The following is an 18,585-nucleotide window of genomic DNA, read 5'->3' as shown; positions in this document are numbered from 1 at the left end:
GAAATTTGAATTCAATAAAAAAAGATCTGGAATTAAAAGTCTAAAGATGACCATGAAATCATTGTCCATTATCGTAAAATCCCATCTGGCTCATTAATGTCCTTTAGGGAACGAAATCTGTTGTCCTTACCTGGTCTGGCCCACATGTGACTGCAGACCCCGCAGCCATGTATACGCCCTCGGGGGTGGGCAATAACTGCTGGCCCAGCCTCTCTGGCCCAGCCACATCCCATAAACAAATATTTAAATATATCGACAGGTTAAGTGAGTGGACAAAAACTAGGTAGATGGAATATAATGTTGGGAAATGTGATGCTATGTACTTGGATGGGAAGGATAAAGGAGCTGAATATTATTTAATCAGAGAAAGACTGCAGAAAACTGCAGCGCAGAGGGATTTGAGGGTCCTCGTGCATTAATCAAAAAAAGCTAGCAAGCATGTTCAGCAGGCAATTGAGAAGGCAATTGGAATTTCAGCCTTCATTTCAAAGGGAAAGAAGTATAAAAACAGGGAAGTCTTACTAAAATTATACAAGGCAAACTAGTTAGACCGTAGTTGGAACATTGTGAAGAGTTTTGGTCCTCTTATCTAAGGAAAGATATACTAGTATTAGAGGCAGTCCAGAGAAGGTTCACTAGGTTGATCCTAGGTATGGAGGGTCTATTAGGGACAAAACTGCTGATAGTCCAGGCCTACTATCATTTTTGTAGTCTTTGATTGGTGTGTGTGTATGTGTATGTGTATGTGGGGGGGGGGTGGGGGGGGGGGTGGTGGTGGTGGTGGCTCTGTGTGTGTGTATGGGGGGGGGGAGTGGCTGTGTGTGTGTGTATGTGATTGATGTGGTGGGGTGTGGGTGGCTGTTTGTGTGTTTGTGTGTACAGCAGTGAAAGTACAAGATGAGCCAGGAATAGGCACAGTAGCCTCCCAGCATCAGAAAGTGATTGCTGAGAGGTGAAAAGGTACTGATGATCCTGTCTTGGGTGGGCTTTGGAAAATCAAAGTTTTGGAGAGGATGTGGCAACAGGCTTCCGTGTTTCTGCCAGTATCAGGTTTGAGCTTGAATGAGATGGTGGAGGGAAAACAAAGCCATGGAGTACATAAGCTTCATCTAATACTCCAGCTGAGGCGTAACTAGAAATTTATAAAACTTTAGCATGATTTATTTACTTTGATATTTCTCTTCATGTATTTATAAACCCAAGTAACATATATCTTTCTAGTCATCTTATCAACTTAACCATACCACCTTAATATATGGACACCAAGACTTTTCTACTCTAATCTTTTTTAAATTATGCTATTTGTGATATAATTCTTTCCAAATAAGTCCTTCCAAAGTATATTGCTTCAGATGATGAGGGGGATAGATAGAGTGGACGTTCAGAGACTGTTTCCTCGGGTGGATGTAGTTGTTACAAGGGGGCATAACTATAAGATTCAGAGTGGGAGATATAGGAGGGATGTCTGAGGTAGGTTCTTTACTCGGAGAGTGGTTAGGGTGTGGAATGGACTGCCTGCTGTTATAGTAGAGTCGGACACTATAGGAACTTTCAAGCGGTTATTCAATAGGCACATGGAGCACACCAGAATGACAGGGAGTGGGATAGCTTGATCTTGGTATCGGATAATGCTCGGCACAACATCAAGGGCCGAAGAGCCTGTTCTGTGCTGTACTGTTCTATGTTTCTATATATAGCAACTGGAGGTGAACGCATGGTTATCCTGCTTTCAAATAAGTCGAGATCTGGTATATGTTGCATAGATTAAATCAGAGGGTGAAAGTCAGTCCATTAATGAGCTACATTGACTTCATCAGTGTGCGAGTGTGGCCATCATCTTGTATAACAGTCAGTAACTTCACCCACTGGAGATCAAGACTTTACTCTCGACAAACATTTAACCGCTCTGTACAGACCAGAAACGATTCAGGTTTGATATCGAGTCGAGGTGAAGAAAGTTATCCTCAGACACTGCAGTATTAGAAAACCTGGCTTTACTGCTGGGGAGTGGAAATTCATCCAGGCACCTGCCAGGCGTTCTTGTGCACGGGTGCTGACTGAGGGCACTGCAGTATTTGGTTTGGAGATGATGCCCGGTTTGAGTGACTAGCTCGGCTTACATGTGAAGACTGTGGGGACGCTTTTCCCATCGTGTTGCGCCTGGCACTGATACCGTTGCACCAGGAGCATCGCAGGAGAGGTCCAATGGGCTTGGTGACAGGCACCGGGCCGATCGTGAGTCACTCGACACGTGCCGCTGGCGCGGTCTGGATCACACCCTAGCTGGCCGTGATCCAGATAATCATGCCGAAATGAGCTTTGGGCTCATTCAAATATGTGCAGCCAGTTTGAGGCTGCAGTTTCCCAGCTCCCAGGAGTCACTGGCCGCACCGGCAAGGCCTCACTCAGGCGACGATCAGTACTGTCCTCCACAAGCGGAGACCAGGCGTGATGGCCGCTCTGGGGGTCGCAGAGGCCATTGATGGCCCCCTGAATGGTTGGGGATAGGGCTGTGCCCTGGCACCTGGGCAGTGCAAACTGGATCCATAGCCGGATGCCAGGTTGGCACTTCCAGGGTGCCAGGTTGAACGAGTTAGGTGACAGGTTGGCCGTGCCAAGTGGCAGTGCCTGAAAGTGGCCTGGAGGGGGGTATAAAGAGTGGGGTGGGGGGGAGTTGAAGTGGTGTCATGAAGGTTTGGGGGACGTGAAGGGGGAGTCCCAAAAAGGGGGGGGTCTGAAACGATGGGGGGGGGAGCTAAAGGCAGGTGGCGCTCAGTGACCCCATAGCAGGGTATGCCTGATGCCCACTGAGTTTGAAGTTCGCACCCCCTAGTCATTTTCTGGGTGAATTGCACCCTGAATGTTTGGGTGAGGTACTGGAAGGATCAAAATAAATGAGTAACATTAGTCATTCAGTTCTTGTATCCTCCTCCTATCATAAGTCCTTTCTCCTTCACACGTCTGCAGGAGAGAAGCTGCATTGCTGGTGGGAAGGTGACTGAAACCAGGAAAGGTAGAGTGGGGCTGGGACTACGTGATATGGTGGGTCTTTGCACCTTACATTTCTGGCACCTATGAACCAATTCAATTCAAACAGACGTGATTGGAAGTTGCCTCAATGATGGGGGTTAAATGACACAGTGGTTATAATCTAAATGCTGTTACAAGCACCACATGTGATGGTAGTAAAGAGAGCTTAGGCTGTCTCATCAACAGTTTCAAAATAAAATTCCCGGCAGAGTGAATTTCTGCAAAGAACTGACCTGGATCCACTGTGTCTCCTTCTGCTCACTACAGTGGGGGGGGGGGGGGGGGGTATTTTAGAGTTGGAGAGGATGTAACATAACCTTTAATTAAGCACCAGAGCTCTGCAGGAACTCTGCTCACTGGGGATGCTATCACTGGGGTAAGGATGACTCAGATGAGAACCCACTTAAGTGTGTAATAAATCTAATGGGTCAAGTCAAAACTCAATAATATTTTTGGCACAATCACAAACTACAACACAACAGCTGAAGTTCAGGTGGGCTGGATACAATTACTTGAACACAAAGCATGGTGAATATTTTGAACTGTTCAGGAAACCAGTGGAAGCAGCCAGTGGAAACCAGACCTTAGAATCAGAGAACTCCGGCATTGCAGAATGAGGCCATTCGGCCCATCGAGTCTGCACCAACCCTCTGAAGAAGCACCCTTCCCAAGCCCACTACTCTGCCCTATCCCCGTAACCTCACCTAATCTTTGGACACAAGGGGCAATTTATCATGGCCAATCCACCTAACCTGTGCAGCTTTGGACTGTGTGAGTAAACCGGGCACCCGGAGGAAACCCATGCAGACACGAGGAGAAAGTTCAAACTCCACACAGTCACCCAGGGTCGGAATTGAACCGGGACACTGGCGCTGCGAGGCAGCAGTGCTAACCATTGTGCCACCGTGCCTCCCTGATGGAAAAATAACCATGGAATACAAGAGATATGGTGACTTCAGGTACATTTTCTATTTAAAGTCCATTCAGATGAACCACGATTGTGTCTTCTGATCCTGTGACTTGGTTCCTCAGTAAATAGAGAAGGCACAAAGTTTCCATTCCTGACTTCAGTGTTTACCTATGACTCTCTAAGGAGAGATTTTGACAATAGCCAATCATGTCTCTCCAGGGTTTAGTCTTGCTGCCCAAGTTGCAGTGCACTAGTTCCATGCCTGAATGTGGAGCCACTTGGTTAGGATACCAAGCCCTATCATTGGAGCCGGCAAGATCCGTGTGGCTGCTTTTTACATGCTGGGATAAGGCCTAAAATGAATCAGTACAATGGTACAGCAGTGGATTTCAAGAAAGTTAATAAACAATATGTCTGTGCCATCATTTATCCACATCTTCAATCTCTTGATTCCCTGCTGACGCAGCACCTGATAGAAAAATATCATTACCCCTTCTAGCTCCATCAATTCCCAGATCAGACCTACCTCAAAATCTTCTACTGTCCATAAAGGATATTAATCATTGCACTGCACTTCTTGCTGCATCTAGATAATCAAAAATAGGGCTGACGCCTGTCTTTTTAAAAACCGTGATGCATGGCACACTTGCAAAAGTAGCAATCTCAAAAATACTGTTGAAAATAAATGATGCCCCATTCTACCAGTTAATCAATAGCACTGATTCGGTCTCTCCCTCACTCAGCTGGTGTAGGCACTCCCCCTCCCCACACACTAAGCAAATGGCTGGTTTAGCACAGTGGGCTAAACAGCTGGCTTGTAATGCAGAACAAGTCCAGCAGTGCGGGTTCAATTCCCGTACCGGACTCCCCGAACAGCGCTGGAATGTGGCGGCTAGGGCCTTTTCGCAGTAACTTCATTGAAGCCTACTTGTGACAATAAGTGATTATTATTTACCATCATTCCTCGATTCTATTGCCTGGAATTTCTGCAGCAACTTTCCTGACCTCCCTCTGTAACTTTGGATGGCTTGTTGGATAAACAGTTGCTTCATGCTATTTAAGAAGGGCTTCTGATGACCTTGCACTGAAGTAATGAGGTAAGCGAGGCCAGGAGAAATTGTGTGGAAATTCTATCCCAACTTGTTTGTCTACAGAACACGACGCTCAATTTGTTAAATGATATGGGGACAATATTGAGGAAACTCACTTTTCCCCCTCATTCATACTTTTTGTTGAGTTATTCAGATGAGAAATGAGGGCTGTGGGCTGGATGGCATGCAGCCATCCTCTACTCCTCTGACACTGGGTTATTCCATATTTTCCAGCCTATACCTACCCATGGATTCTCGAACTTCCTTCCCAAATCCCGCCACCTTTCGATTCCCTTCTCTGCATTCAAATGCTACCAGAAACTCTTTTACAACCCTGCTTTCGATTATCTCTGACTTTTCATCTGCCTGAGACCGACTTGTAACCTTCCACTGTGTGACGCACTCTGTTCTGTGCATGAGAGAAACTACATTTTGTTGAATGGAGCATGATCGTACTTTCGGCACCAAGGGCTGAATTTTCTCAGCCCCATGCTGACTGGCTTGGGCAGGGGGAGGGAAGAGACAGCTCTCTGGTGCAGTCGCCCCCGCCAAGGACTTACCCCCAGCATGGTCTGGGAAATGGGGCGGATGCTCACTCTGCAGAAGTGGGCAGCCAATAACACTGGTTCAGGTGATTTCGCTGCCATGCCAATATTCTGTCACCAGTGGGGCAACCAACCTGCTGAAAGTGGAGGCTTCCAGCTCAGTGGAGGTGGCCTCCCTACTGCAAGCTGAGGGATCATCAGAACCAGAGCCTCCATCCCCCAAGAAAGGGGCTGCAGATGTGAAAGGTTGCATGTGCGACCCGAACGATTCCTCTGGAGGGGCTTCTAACAGCTTTGATGCTCACAATGTTGAAATTTCACAAACGCCTCCTGGGGCAGCCATGTTGACGCACCCTCACAGTCCCCGACTTGTGTCTGCCGGTGGGTCAGCCAAGGCTCCAGAGCTGCCGGCTCTCTGATTGGACTGCCAGCATTTCGAGCCCGCCCCCTGACTTGCGCAGGTGGCCATTTTGGAGGCTTCCTCCTGGAAGATTGAACAGGATTATTTGCTGGCTAGTGTGGGCTTGGGGAGGAAGGGGGGGGGGGGGGGGGGGGGGGGGGGTGGGTGGGTCTCCAAGAAGGTCCAACCCCCAAGCTCTCAGTGTCAGGTGAGGAGTAAAGTGAGAAGAAAAGCTTCCTCTGCCCTGCGTCAACTGATTGGCCTCAAATCCAACCTCCAAATAGAATCAGTCACTGCAATACTGTACTATCAGACTCTAATTTTCAAACATCAGCCTGTCTTAGTGAATAACAATTGCATAAGAGTTTGCGATTATGGACCCATATGTACTTGTTACCGGGCTGTTAAAACTCACTTTAAAGGAAAGTTACATTTTATTGTGTTGAGATGTGAATTGTCAAAAGTGGTCTGAAAGAGCTTCTTAATTGAGCCTCCTCCAGTGAGTTGTTTAATTGTTCACCACCATTCAGGAGCTGGATGTGGCAGGCCTGTAGAGCTTAGATCTGATGCATTAATTGTGGAATTGCTTAGCTCTGTCTATTACTTGTTGCTTATGCTGTTTGGCACACAAGTAGTCCAGTGTGTAGCTTCACCAGGTTGACACCACATTTTTAGGTATGCTTTTTGCTGCTCCTGGCATGACGGACGACCTGCACTCTTCATTGAACCAGGGCTGATCCCCTGGCTTGGTGATAATGGCAGAGTGGGGGATATGCTGGGCCATGAGGTTGCATATTGTGGTTGAGAACAATTCTGCTGCTGCTGATGGCCCACAGCGCCTCATGGATGCCCAATCCTGGGTTGCTAGATCTGTTTGAAGTCTATCTCATTTAGCACGGTGTTAATGCCTCACAACACAATGGGGGATATCCTCAATGTGAAGATGGGACTTTATTTCCACAAGGACTGTGTGGTGGTCACTTCTACCGATACTGTCATGGACAGATGCATCTGCAGCAGGCATGTTGGTGAGGATGAGGTTAAGTATGTTTATCACACGACAGCACGGTGGCGCAGTGGGTTAGCCCTGCAGCCTCACGCCGCCGAGGTCTCAGGTTCGATCCTGGCTCTGGGTCACTGTCTGTGTGGAGTTTGCACATTCTCCCAGTGTTTGTGTGGGTTTAGCCCCCACAACCCAAAGATGTGCTGGCTAGGTGGATTGGCCACACTAAATTGCCCCTTAATTGGAAAAAATGAATTGGGTACACTAAATTTATTTTAAAAAAGTATGTTTATTCCTCTTGTTGGTTCCCTTACCATCTGTGCAGTCCCAGTCTAGCAGCTATGTCCTTTAGGACCCAGCCAGCTCGGTCTGTGGTGGTACCACCGAGCCATTCTTGGTGTTGGACATTGAAGTCCCCAACCCAGAGCATATTCTGCACCCTTGCCACCCTCAGTGCTTCCTCCAAGTGGTGTTCAATACGGAGGAGTACTGATTCATCAGCTGATGGTGGACGGTGGGTAGTGAGTCCTTTGTATAGTGAGGCTGAGCCCAAAATTAAACAAATAAATCTAAAATATAGTTGTTTCATACACTGCCAGCAATACAGAGAAAGTGTGCATGGACAGTCTTGTTTTAACTCCAGTGGAATACACTAAGTTATTTGTATTTGGAATATGATCTATTTGCAATGTGTAGCCCACCTCCCACTCACCTGTGGCTGTTGCAGCTCCATACATTTCTCTGTCTTTGTTACGGAAACCTTGAGGAAGTAATTTTAACTTAAACCCCGGGCACAAAGCTGGCAAGATTAATTTTTCACGGTTTTTAAACCTCGCCCAACTTTACAATCCACTCCCTTCAAGGGAGGAAGTAGGAGAGGGGAGAAAGGAGGACAGGGAGAGGGAGAAGATGATGGGGGGGGGGAGGGGGGGGGGCAGTGGGGAGAGATGAAGAATGATGATAAGGAGGAGGAGGGGGGGGGGAAATTATAGAGCAAAGTGAATTACATAGAATGTACAATGCAGGAACAGACCATTCGGCCCAATTGTTCTGTGCTGGTGTTTATGATCCACACAAGCCTCCTGCCACCTTATTTCATCTAACCCCCATCTAGAAGTCCCTTGTAACGAGCAGCAGGGATAGCTGAACATGTAGAATGAGGAAGTGAAAGAGAGGAAGAGGAAGATGAAGGAGAGCCAGAGAGGGAAAGGACGAAAATAGTCCTTTATAGTAAGGACGAAAATAGAAAAAGCTATTGTGGAAGGGAAGTAAGGGCAATAAAAAAAGAGAGATAAAAGGAAAGAATTTTCATTCCCCAAAAAAGTGTAATTTACTTTTCACTTCTTCCTCCAGCTGGACATTTTCTCCTAGGAATGTTTTTTAAGTGTTGATCCAGTGGCAGTCGCACTCTAGAAGCAGTGATTGCATCAGGATCAAATAATTAGTCCCCCAGTGGACTGAAGTGTGGGAAATCACAGGCATCGCCTTGCAACTCAACAGAGGTGCAGCATGATGGAGCATCCATTGATCTATTGCTGGCCTTTGATCAAGGTTTCGGAGGAGGGTCACAGAGAAAAGGTTAGTCAGGAAACAGTTGAAACACATTGAAATTTTGGTTGGAGTGTTTTCTTGATTGACATAAGATTTATTTTTGTTCAATCGACTCACCATTATAACACTGACGCCCGCAGTACTATTGCTCTGCTTTGCTACTGGATTAAAGTGCTTTCTTAATTTGCCAGTTACCGCTACTTGCATGTCTCGTTCTTGTGCCATATCATCCTGCAGGAAGGAAACAGTAAACAGATCAAATCTCCCAGGAGCTTCCGCCGGTATGACTGACACTGGATAAATACGGCAGTATTGTGTATCTAGAATAGGAAGCAGCATGTTTGGGTAAACATTACTCTCAATATGCTACCACTAAACAACAGCATTATCGTGGCCAGTGAAGCCAATACTTTCTATTGGCATGCCAAACAAACACTCTATGATTCAAATATCTTTTTATTCCCATAGAAGGGAATTATTGTGCATATAAACCCACTATATTATAATAAGCATGGGGAAGTGATCATAATGAAAACAAACATGGTAATTTTGACTTTGTACAATGTATTTGCAGTGTAACTATGTGAGCTTTGTATACTGCAGTCTGCACACAGGGCCGGCTCAAGGTAGCGGCAACTCGGGCAGTCGCCCGGGGCGCCATGTGCTAGGGGCGCCGCGTAAAAGACTCGGGTCCCGCGCATGCGCAGTTGGGCCGGTGCCAACCAGCGCATGCGCGGTGGCCGCCCTCCCTCAGGCCGCCCCGCACAAACATGGCGGATGGATCCAGGCTCGCCGGTGGCCACTCCAGCCCCCCCCCCCCTCGGGCCCCCTCCGCGCCCCCCCCCCCCCCCCCCCGGTTTCATAGCGAACTTTACCAAAAGACTTTTGGAAGTCAAGGTGCACCAACCACAACCATAGGTAAGTTGTGGGGAGGCAGTGGAGTATTGGTATTGTCGCTGGACTAGTAATCCAGAAACCCAGGATAATGCTCTGGGGACGTGGGTTTGAATCCCAACAGGGCAGATGGTGGAATTTAAATTTAATATAAAAAAAACTGGAATTAAAAGTCTAATGATGACCATGAAACCATTGTTGATTGTTGTAAAAACTCATCTGGTTCACTAATGTCCTTTTGGGAAGGAAATCTGCCATCCTTACCTGGTCTGGCCTACATGTGACTCCAGACCCACAGCAATGTGGTTGACTCTTAAATGCCCTCAGGGATGGGCAACAAATGCTGGCCAGGCCAGCGACGCCCACAACCCATGAATGAATAAAGGCTTGCCATGTCCTCAAAAAAATTAAAGAGAGCCAGGCAGGACTTCTGTATGCACGCTGACTATGGCCAATCAGGTTATTGTTGCACAGATAACATACAATCTGACATTGCAGAAGGAGGCCATTGTGCCTGTGTTGACTCTTTAAAACACAAGAATTAGGAACAGGAACAGGAACAGCCCCTTGACCCTGCTCCACCATTTAATAAGATCATGGCAGATCTGATTGTGACTTCTCCACATTCCTGCCTACTCCTTTGACTTCCTTGTCGATCAAAAATCAGTCTAACTCAGCCGTGGGGATGTGGTGGCGTAATGGTATTATCACTGAATTGGTAAACCAGAGATCCAAAGCAATGCTCTGGGGATGCAGGTTCAAATCCCACCACTGAACAAAAAACAAAGAACAAAGAAAAGTACAGCACAGGAACAGGCCCTACGGCCCTCCAAGCCTGTGCCATCTAAACTAAAACCTTCTGCACTTCCGGGGTCCGTATCACTCTATTCCCATCCTATTCATGTATTTGTCAAGATGTCCCTTAAACGACACTATCGTCCCTGTTTCCACCACCTCCTCCGGCAGCACGTTCCAGGCACCCACTACCCTCTTTGTAAAAGACTTGCCTCGTACATCTCCTCTAAACCTTGCCCCTCGCAACTTAAACCTATGGCCCCCAGTAATTGACCCCTCTACCCTGGGAAAAAAGCCTCTGACTATCCACTCTGTTGCTGCCCCTCATAATTTTGTAGACCTCTATCAGGTCGCCCCTCAACCTCCGTCGTTCCAGTCAGATCAAACCGAATTTATTCAACATCTCCTCAAAGCTAAGGCCCTCCATACCAGGCAACATCCTGGTAAATCTCTTCTGCACCCTCTCTAAAGCCTCCACATCTTTCTGGTAGTGTGGCGACCAGAATTGAACACTATACTACAAGTGTGGCCAAACTAAGGTTCTATACAACTGCAACATGACTTGCCAATTCTTATACTCAATGCCCCGGCCAATGAAGGCAAGCATGCCGTATGTCTTCTTGACTACCTTCTCCACCTTGTTGCCCCTTTCAGTGACCTGTGGACCTGTACACCTAGATCTCTCTGACTGTCAATACTCATGAGGGTTCTACCATTCACTGTATATTCCCTACCTGCATTAGACCTTCCAAAATGCGTTACCTCACATTTGACCAGATTAAACTCCATCTGCCATCTCTCTGCCCAAGTCTCCAAACAACCTAAATCCTGCCGTATCCTCTGACAGTCCTCATCGCTATCCGCAATTCCACCAACCTTTGTGTCGTCTGCAAACTTACTAATCAGACCAGTTACATTTTCCTCCAAATCATTTATATATACTACGAACAGCAAAGGTCCCAGTACTGATCCCTGTGGAACACCACTCGTCATAGCCCTCCAATCAGAAAAGCACCCTTCCATTGCTACTCTCTGCCTTCTATGACTTAGCCAGTTCTGCATCCATCTTGCCAGCTCACCCCTGATCCCGTGTGACTTCAACTTTTGTACCAATCTGCCATGGGAGGGACCTTGTCAAAGGCCTTACTGAAGTCCATATAGACACTATTCACTACCCTATTTGCATAAATCATCTTTGTGACCTCCTCGAAAAACTCTATCAAGTTAGTGAGACACAACCTCCCCTTCACAAAACCGTGCTGCCTCTCTCTAATACGTCCATTTGCTTCCAAATGGGAGTAGATCCTGTCTCAAAGAATTCTCTCCGGTAATTTCCCTACCACTGACGTAAGGCTCACCGGCCTGCAGTTCCCTGGATTATCCTTGCTACCCTTCTAAAACAAGGGAACAACATTGGCTATTCTCCAGTTCTCCAGGGCATCATCTGAAGAAAGTGAGGATCCAAAGATTTCTGTCAAGGCCTCAGCAATTTCCTCTCTAGCCTCCTTCAGTATTCTGAGGTCGATCCCATCAGGCCCTGGGGATTTATCTACCTTAATATTTTTCAAGACGCCCAGCACCACGTCTTTTGGATCTCAATGTGACCCAGGCTATCTATACACCCTTCTCCAGACTCAACATCCACCAATTCCTTCTCTTTGGTGAATACTGATGAAAAGTATTCATTTAGTACCTTGCCCATCTCCTCTGGCTCCACACATAGATTCCCTCGCCTATCCTTCAATGGGCCAACCCTTTCCCTGGCTACCCTCTTGCTTTTTATGTACGTGTAAAAAGCCTTGGGATTTTCCTATTTGCCAATGACTTTTCGTGACCCCCTTTTAGCCCTCCTGACTCCTTGCTTAAGTTCCTTCCTACTTTCCTTATATTCCACACAGGCTTCGTCTGTTCCCAGCCTTCTAGCCCTGATAAATGCCTCCTTTTTCTTTTTGACGAGGCCTACAATATCTCTCGTTATCCAAGGTTCCCGAAATTTGCCGTATTTATCCTTCTTCCTCACAGGAACATGTCGATCCTGAATTCCTTTCAACTGACATTTGAAAGCCTCCCACATGACAGATGTTGATTTACCCTCAACATCCACCCCCAATCTAGGTTCTTCAGTTCCTGCCTAATATTGTTATAATTAGCCTTCCCCCAATTTAGCACATTCACCCTCGGACCACTCTTATTCTTGTCCACCAGCACTTTAAAACTTACTGAATTGCGGTCACTGTTCCTGAAATACTCCCCTGCTGAAACTTCTACCACCTGACTGGGCTCATTCCCCAATACCAGGTCCAGTATAGCCCCTTCCCTCGTTAGACTATCTACATATTTTTTTCAGAAGCCCCCCTGGATGCTCCTTACAAATTGCCCCATCTAAGCCCCTAGCACTAAGTGAGTCCCAGTCAATATTGGGGAAGTAAAAGTCTCCCATCACAACAACCCTGTTGATTTTACTCCATTATAAAATCTGTCCACCTATCTGCTCCTCTATCTCCCGTTGGCTGTTGGGTGGCTTGTAGTAAACCCGCAACATTATGACTGCACCTTTCTTATTCCTGATCTCTACCCATATAGCCTCGCTGCCCTCTGAGATGTCTCCGCAGTACAGCTGTGATATTCTCCCTAACCAGTAGCACAACTCCTCCACCCCTTTTACATCCCCCTCTAGCCCACCTGAAACATCTTAATCCTGGAACGTTTAGCTGCAATCCTGTCCTTCCCTCAACCAGGTCTCTGTAATGGCAACAACATCATAGTTCCAAGTACTAATCCAAGCTCTACGTTCATCTGCCTTACCTGTTATACTTCTTGCATTAAAACATGCACTTCAGGCAACTAGTCCTGCTGTTTTCAGCAACATCTCCCTGTCTGCTCTTCCTCAGAGCCATACTGGCCCTATTCCCTAGTTTTCCCTCAACTTTTTCACCTTCTGACCTATTGCTCCAGTACCCACCCCCCTGCCATATTAGTTTAAACCCTCCCGTGTGATACTAGCAAACCTCGCGGCCAGGATCTTTATGCCTCTCCAGTTTAGATGCAACCCGTCCTTCTTATACAGGTCACACCTGCCCGGAAGAGCTGCCAATGGTCCATATAACGGAATCCCACCCTCCTACACCAGCTGTTTAGCCACGTGTTTAGCTGCTCTATCTTCATATTTCTAGCCTCACTGGCACGTGGCACGGGGAGTAATCCCGAGATTACAACCCTAGAGGTCCTTCTTTTAACTTTCTGCCTCGCTCCCTGAACTCCTTCTGCAGGACCTCATGCCCCTTCCTGCCTATGTCGTTAGTACCAATATGTACAATGACCTCAGCCTGTTTGCCCTCCCCCTTCAGGATGCCCGCTACCCATTCAGAGACATCCTGGACCCTGGCATCAGGGAGGCAACACACCATCCTGGAGTCTCTTTCACGTCCACAGAAGCGCCTATCTGTGCCCCTGACTATAGAGTCCCCTGTGACTATTGCTCTTCTGCGCTTTGACCCTCCCTGCTGAACATCAGAGCCAGCCGTGGTGCCACTGCTCTGGCTGCTGCTGTTTTCCCCTGATAGACTATTCCCCCCAACAGTAACCAAAGCAGTATACCTGTTTGAGAGGGGACAACTACAAGGGATTCCTGCACTGACTGCCTGCCCCTTCTGGTGGCCACCCATCTCTCTGCCTGCATCTTGGGTGTGACCGCATCTCTATAACTCCTATCTATGACGCTTTCCGCCACCTGCATGCTCCTAAGTGCATCCAACTGCTGCTCCAACCAAACCGTGCGGTCTGTGAGGAGCTGCTATTGGTTACACGTGCTGCAGATGTAGTCGACCGGAACGCTGGAAGCGTCACAGATCTGCCACATCTCACAGTTGGAGCACTGCACCCCGCTGAGTGACATTTAAGCACTAGTTAATTAATTTAAAATAAACACTTGAATTATTGTTAGATTGAGTTACAATTGACTGTATGGCCCTGACGCCAGATGATTTTTACTGGAAAATTAAATGCTAAATACCGATCTCTGCCCTCAGGTTTAGTTACTCTACTATCTAGTTAATAAATTAGATTTTTTTTGCAATATTATTTTTTTTCAAATTTAACAGATTCCCAACCAGCCAATCAGGTCACAGCTTTACTGTGATGTCACTTACAGTTTCCCACCCCCACACACAATTTGAAAAGGTAATAAAATTAAAATAATTATGCAGATGATGAAATTTAAATTCAATAAAAATCTGGAATTAAGTCTAATGATGACCATAAGACCATTGTTGATTGTTGTAAGAACCCATCTGGTCACTGCTGCCCTTTAAGGAAGGAAATATGCCATCCTTACCTGGTCTGGCCTCTTTGTGACTCCAGACCCCAGCAATGTGATTGACGTTTAACTGCCCCCTCAAGGGCAATTAGGGATAGGCAATAAATGCTGACATGCCCCCTTCCCATGAACGAATAAAATAAAAAATTAATGACCCAGCCTCCTCTGCTGTCTGGCGAAACAATTTCCACAGATTAAAGACCACCTGAGTGAAACAATTTCTCCTCATCTCCTTTTAAATTCCCCTGGTCCTAGATTCTCCATAAGGGGAAACATCCTCTCAGCATCTACCCTGCCAATTTATTGTCATCGTGGGGGTCTTAGGTGAAGTTGTCCTTGTATGGACCTTTCATATGTTCAAAGCACAATTGTAAGCGCAAGACTTTCTCCCTGGCTTTTCATCTAGCCTTTTCCCCCAGTCCTGTTGGCGTTTGTTCCCTTGTTGTCCTTTCCTAACAATCATTTTGCTTGTTGCTTTTTCAGTCGTTGAGTCTAATCAGCATATTTTCTGTTGTTTTTACAAAAGAATTCCAATTAAGGGGCAAATTAGCATGGCCAATCCATTTACTCTGCACATCTTTGGGTTGTGTGGGTGAGATCCATGGGGAGAATGTGCATACTCCACACGGACAATGACCCGGAACCAGGATCGAACCAGGGTCCTCGCGCTGTAAAGCCATTCCTCGTGGGTAACTCATACACTTCCTCCAGGTCCTCCAGTCCCGCAGATGTGCCTCCTATAAACAAGTCCCCAAAGTGTTCAATCCTCGCCTGCCGCCACCCCCTAAACCTCACATCCAGCCCCATCAGCGTAAACCTGGTTAATGCAGATCGGTGCCCACACCGAGGCTCATCCCAGTCCTAAATGCTGCCTCCACTGCCCCCACACTCTTAGAGCCGATACCACCCCTGGGCTCGCCGCGTACCTGGCTGGCGAGAATGGTAAAGGCGCCAACACCAAAGCCCTCAAACTCGTTCCCCTACATGACGCCACCTCCATCCTCCCCCCCCACACACTGACCGCTCCCTCATGGCCCATTTCCTCACCATTACAATGTCTGCCGCCCAGTAATAATTGATCATAATCAGCAACGCCAGCCCCCCCCCCCCCATTCCAAAAACGCCCGCTGCACCCACGGACAGCCCATTGGCATTCCTAAAGAACGACTTGGGGACAAACATAAGGAGGTTCTGAAACACAACAGAAACCCAGGCAGCACCGTCATTTTCACTATCTGCACTTGCCCTGCTGGCGACAGCTGGAGCACATCCCACCACTTAAATTTTGCCTTCATCTGCTCCACCAGCCAAGCCAAGTTCAGTTTATGCAACTGCGCCCAGCCCCCGCCACGTGGATCCCCAATTACTTGAAACTCGCCTCATCGCCCTGAACGGAAACACCCCAATCTCCTTTCCTGCCTTCTGGCATTAATCAGGAACACCTCACTCTCTCCCATGTTCAATTTATATCCTGAAAAGTGGCCGAATTCGCCCAAATTCTCCACAACACCTCCAATGCTGCCCACAGGCCCGAGATATATAACAGGTCGTCCGCGTACAACAAGACCCTGTGTTCGGCACACCCCGCTCAATCCATCTCCAATCCCCAAGCTCATTCGGTTCGTCCGCACGCTTGCAACAAGCGCCTTATAAGCAACCGGACCCTATCCACAAACACAACTTCCCCAGCACCTCCAACAAATACGCCCACTCAACCCACTCAAAAGCTTTCTCCATGTCCATTGCCACCACTACCTCCACCTCCTGACCCTCCAAAGGCATCACAATTACATTGAGTAGACGCCACACTTCGCCGACAACTGCCTTCCCTTCACAAAACCCATCTGATTCTTGCCTATCACTCCTGGCACAGTGCTCAATCTGCGATGCCAGCACCTTTGCCAATAACGCCTCCTGGCAACCCCCACTTCACTCCCACTAACTAGCCCGCCGTGCTAGCATGGTGACCCCTGCTCGAGGCCTCCAACTTCCCCTCTTCCCTCTAGTTCTCTGCCCCCCTCCAATCATCCCAACTGTCAACCCCCAAAGAGTAACAAAAGGCACACTCACCATCAATGCTCCCCCGTCAAGAACTGCCCCAGAATACCCCCCCCCCCACCGACACTTTAAAAAGCACACAAAAATCCTCCAAAGTTCAATGTTCTCACACAACTCCCAGTCCATTATCCCTCAAAGTCTGTCGTCTCCGCTGGCGTGTCAAAATAAAATTCCTGTGTCTGGAAAGTCACCCACAGGTGGGTGGTTACAGTACTCCAAACTTCACCTCCTTCTCAAAGAGGTATTATGGGTCAGGGTTTAGAGAACCCCAAAATGTATCAAGGCATTCACCTGACCCTCAACTTTTAATAGATTTTGGTTATACGGAGCACAAGGGCCCACTCTACAGGTGTGATGCAACTGAGATCTAAAGTACTTTTAAAACAAAACAATGCTTACTATATGAATTCAGTTAACATTTTATAAACACACAGTAAACATCTCAGCAACTAGCAACTCAAATACTCCCCCCAAAGAATACAGTTCTCTATAAGTAACCCTTAATCTTTCCTTGCAACATCCAAAAGACAAATACCCTCTTTAACAAAGACAGCAGGTTTAAATTCTCTACTGAGAGTAGCTATCACCTTTAAATTAGCAAGTGATCTGAAGACATTCTTTCCATGCAGAGAGAGATCAAAATTGTTTGGCTAGATGCAGCTCCAACTCTGAAAACGAAACTAAACACACACTGTAGCTGCCAGCTCAAAAACAAAAGTAAGAGCAGACAGACAGCCCATCTCCACTAACACTCTGACATCACTGCAGCTATTTGACAAACATCCATTTCTTAAAGGTGCTCTCACATGACAGAGGGCAGCTTTAAACTGGTTGAACCCAGTCCTCCTCTTCGCCAACTCCGCACCCTAGTCTTGGTAGGCCCGCAGTTCGCTCACTTCTTGAACCTAACTTGTCCATAACCAAAAAGAAATGCAGCCGCACCATCATCTCCCTCGGCATCTACGCTACCTGCGGCTTCCTCCTCAGTGCCCTGTGCACTCGACCCACCTCGAGAATCGATCAAAGGCCCCGTCCCCCATCAACTTCTCCAGCATACTCGCCACATACACAGCGGCCTCCGCACCTTTGATGCCTTCAGGCATCCCGACAATCCTCACATTTTGCTCCTGGAGCAGTTCCCCAGATCCTCCAGCTTCTCCCTCAGGCATTTCTCCCAACTCCGCCACCAACAAAGCAACATGCTCCCCATGCTCCCCCACCGCCTCCTCCACTTTCTGGATCGCCTGGCCCTGGGACTCCAGCCCCTGCTCAACTCGCTCAATCCCAGATATCAGCGGCTCCACCACCTTGGCCAGGCCTTCCAGGGCCTCTTTTTACTCTGTTGCTCGAACTTGTTATTCAAGAACTCCACCAGCGGCTCCATCGACTGCTGGGTGGGCAGAGCCCCCCCCCCCTCCCCCCTCCCCCCTTGCCCTCCGCACCGCAGAGACTCTCTTGCTCCAACTGCTCTTTCTCGTGGTGCTCCTCACCTGCTCATCCATGCACCAGCCACACCAGAAGAGAATTACCTGCCCAAGGCACTCCTACACCATTTGCCCTCAGATGCTACATCCTTCGGCAGGGAAAAGACCGAAAACAGTCACCTTGAGTGGGAGCCACCAAATGTGCGACCACTCATTCCATGGCCGCCACCGGAAGTCCTCTGTTGCCATGTGATCTTACATCACTGATGTAGACTGTCTATTTACATTAATCCTTTACTCCACAGTAAAGTACCCTCAGAATCTTGTGTGTTTCAATCAGATCATCTCCCATTTTTCTATTTGGTGCAAGTACACCTACAGTGCTGTTAGGAAATTAATTCCAGGATTTTGATTTAGTGAAGGAATTGGTGATTATAGTTTCAAGTAAGTGGTGAGTTTGTGGCTTGGAGCAGAACTTGCAAGTGGTGATGGTAGAGGTCACAGGTTTGGAAGGAGCTGTTGAAGGAGCTTTGATGAGCTGCTGCAGTGCATCCAGTCAACCCCCCTGT

General features: G+C 47.6%; 1 protein-coding gene across 4 annotated transcripts in view; it reads right to left on the bottom strand.

Moving 5' to 3' along the window:
* The window catches only part of dclk2a (doublecortin-like kinase 2a), a 463,722-nt gene that overhangs the window by 10,681 nt on the left and 434,456 nt on the right, over positions 1 to 18,585 (bottom strand). For all 4 annotated transcript variants that reach the window (XM_038791969.1, XM_038791970.1, XM_038791972.1 and 1 more), the window contains one exon: positions 8,648 to 8,761. In XM_038791969.1, coding sequence (XP_038647897.1) covers positions 8,648 to 8,761 — 114 coding nt within the window. The remainder of the gene's footprint in view (positions 1 to 8,647; positions 8,762 to 18,585) is intronic.

Source organism: Scyliorhinus canicula, chromosome 3 (assembly GCF_902713615.1).
Source record: "Scyliorhinus canicula chromosome 3, sScyCan1.1, whole genome shotgun sequence".
NCBI lineage: Eukaryota > Metazoa > Chordata > Chondrichthyes > Carcharhiniformes > Scyliorhinidae > Scyliorhinus > Scyliorhinus canicula.
This window is presented reverse-complemented; position numbering and strand designations above follow the sequence as displayed.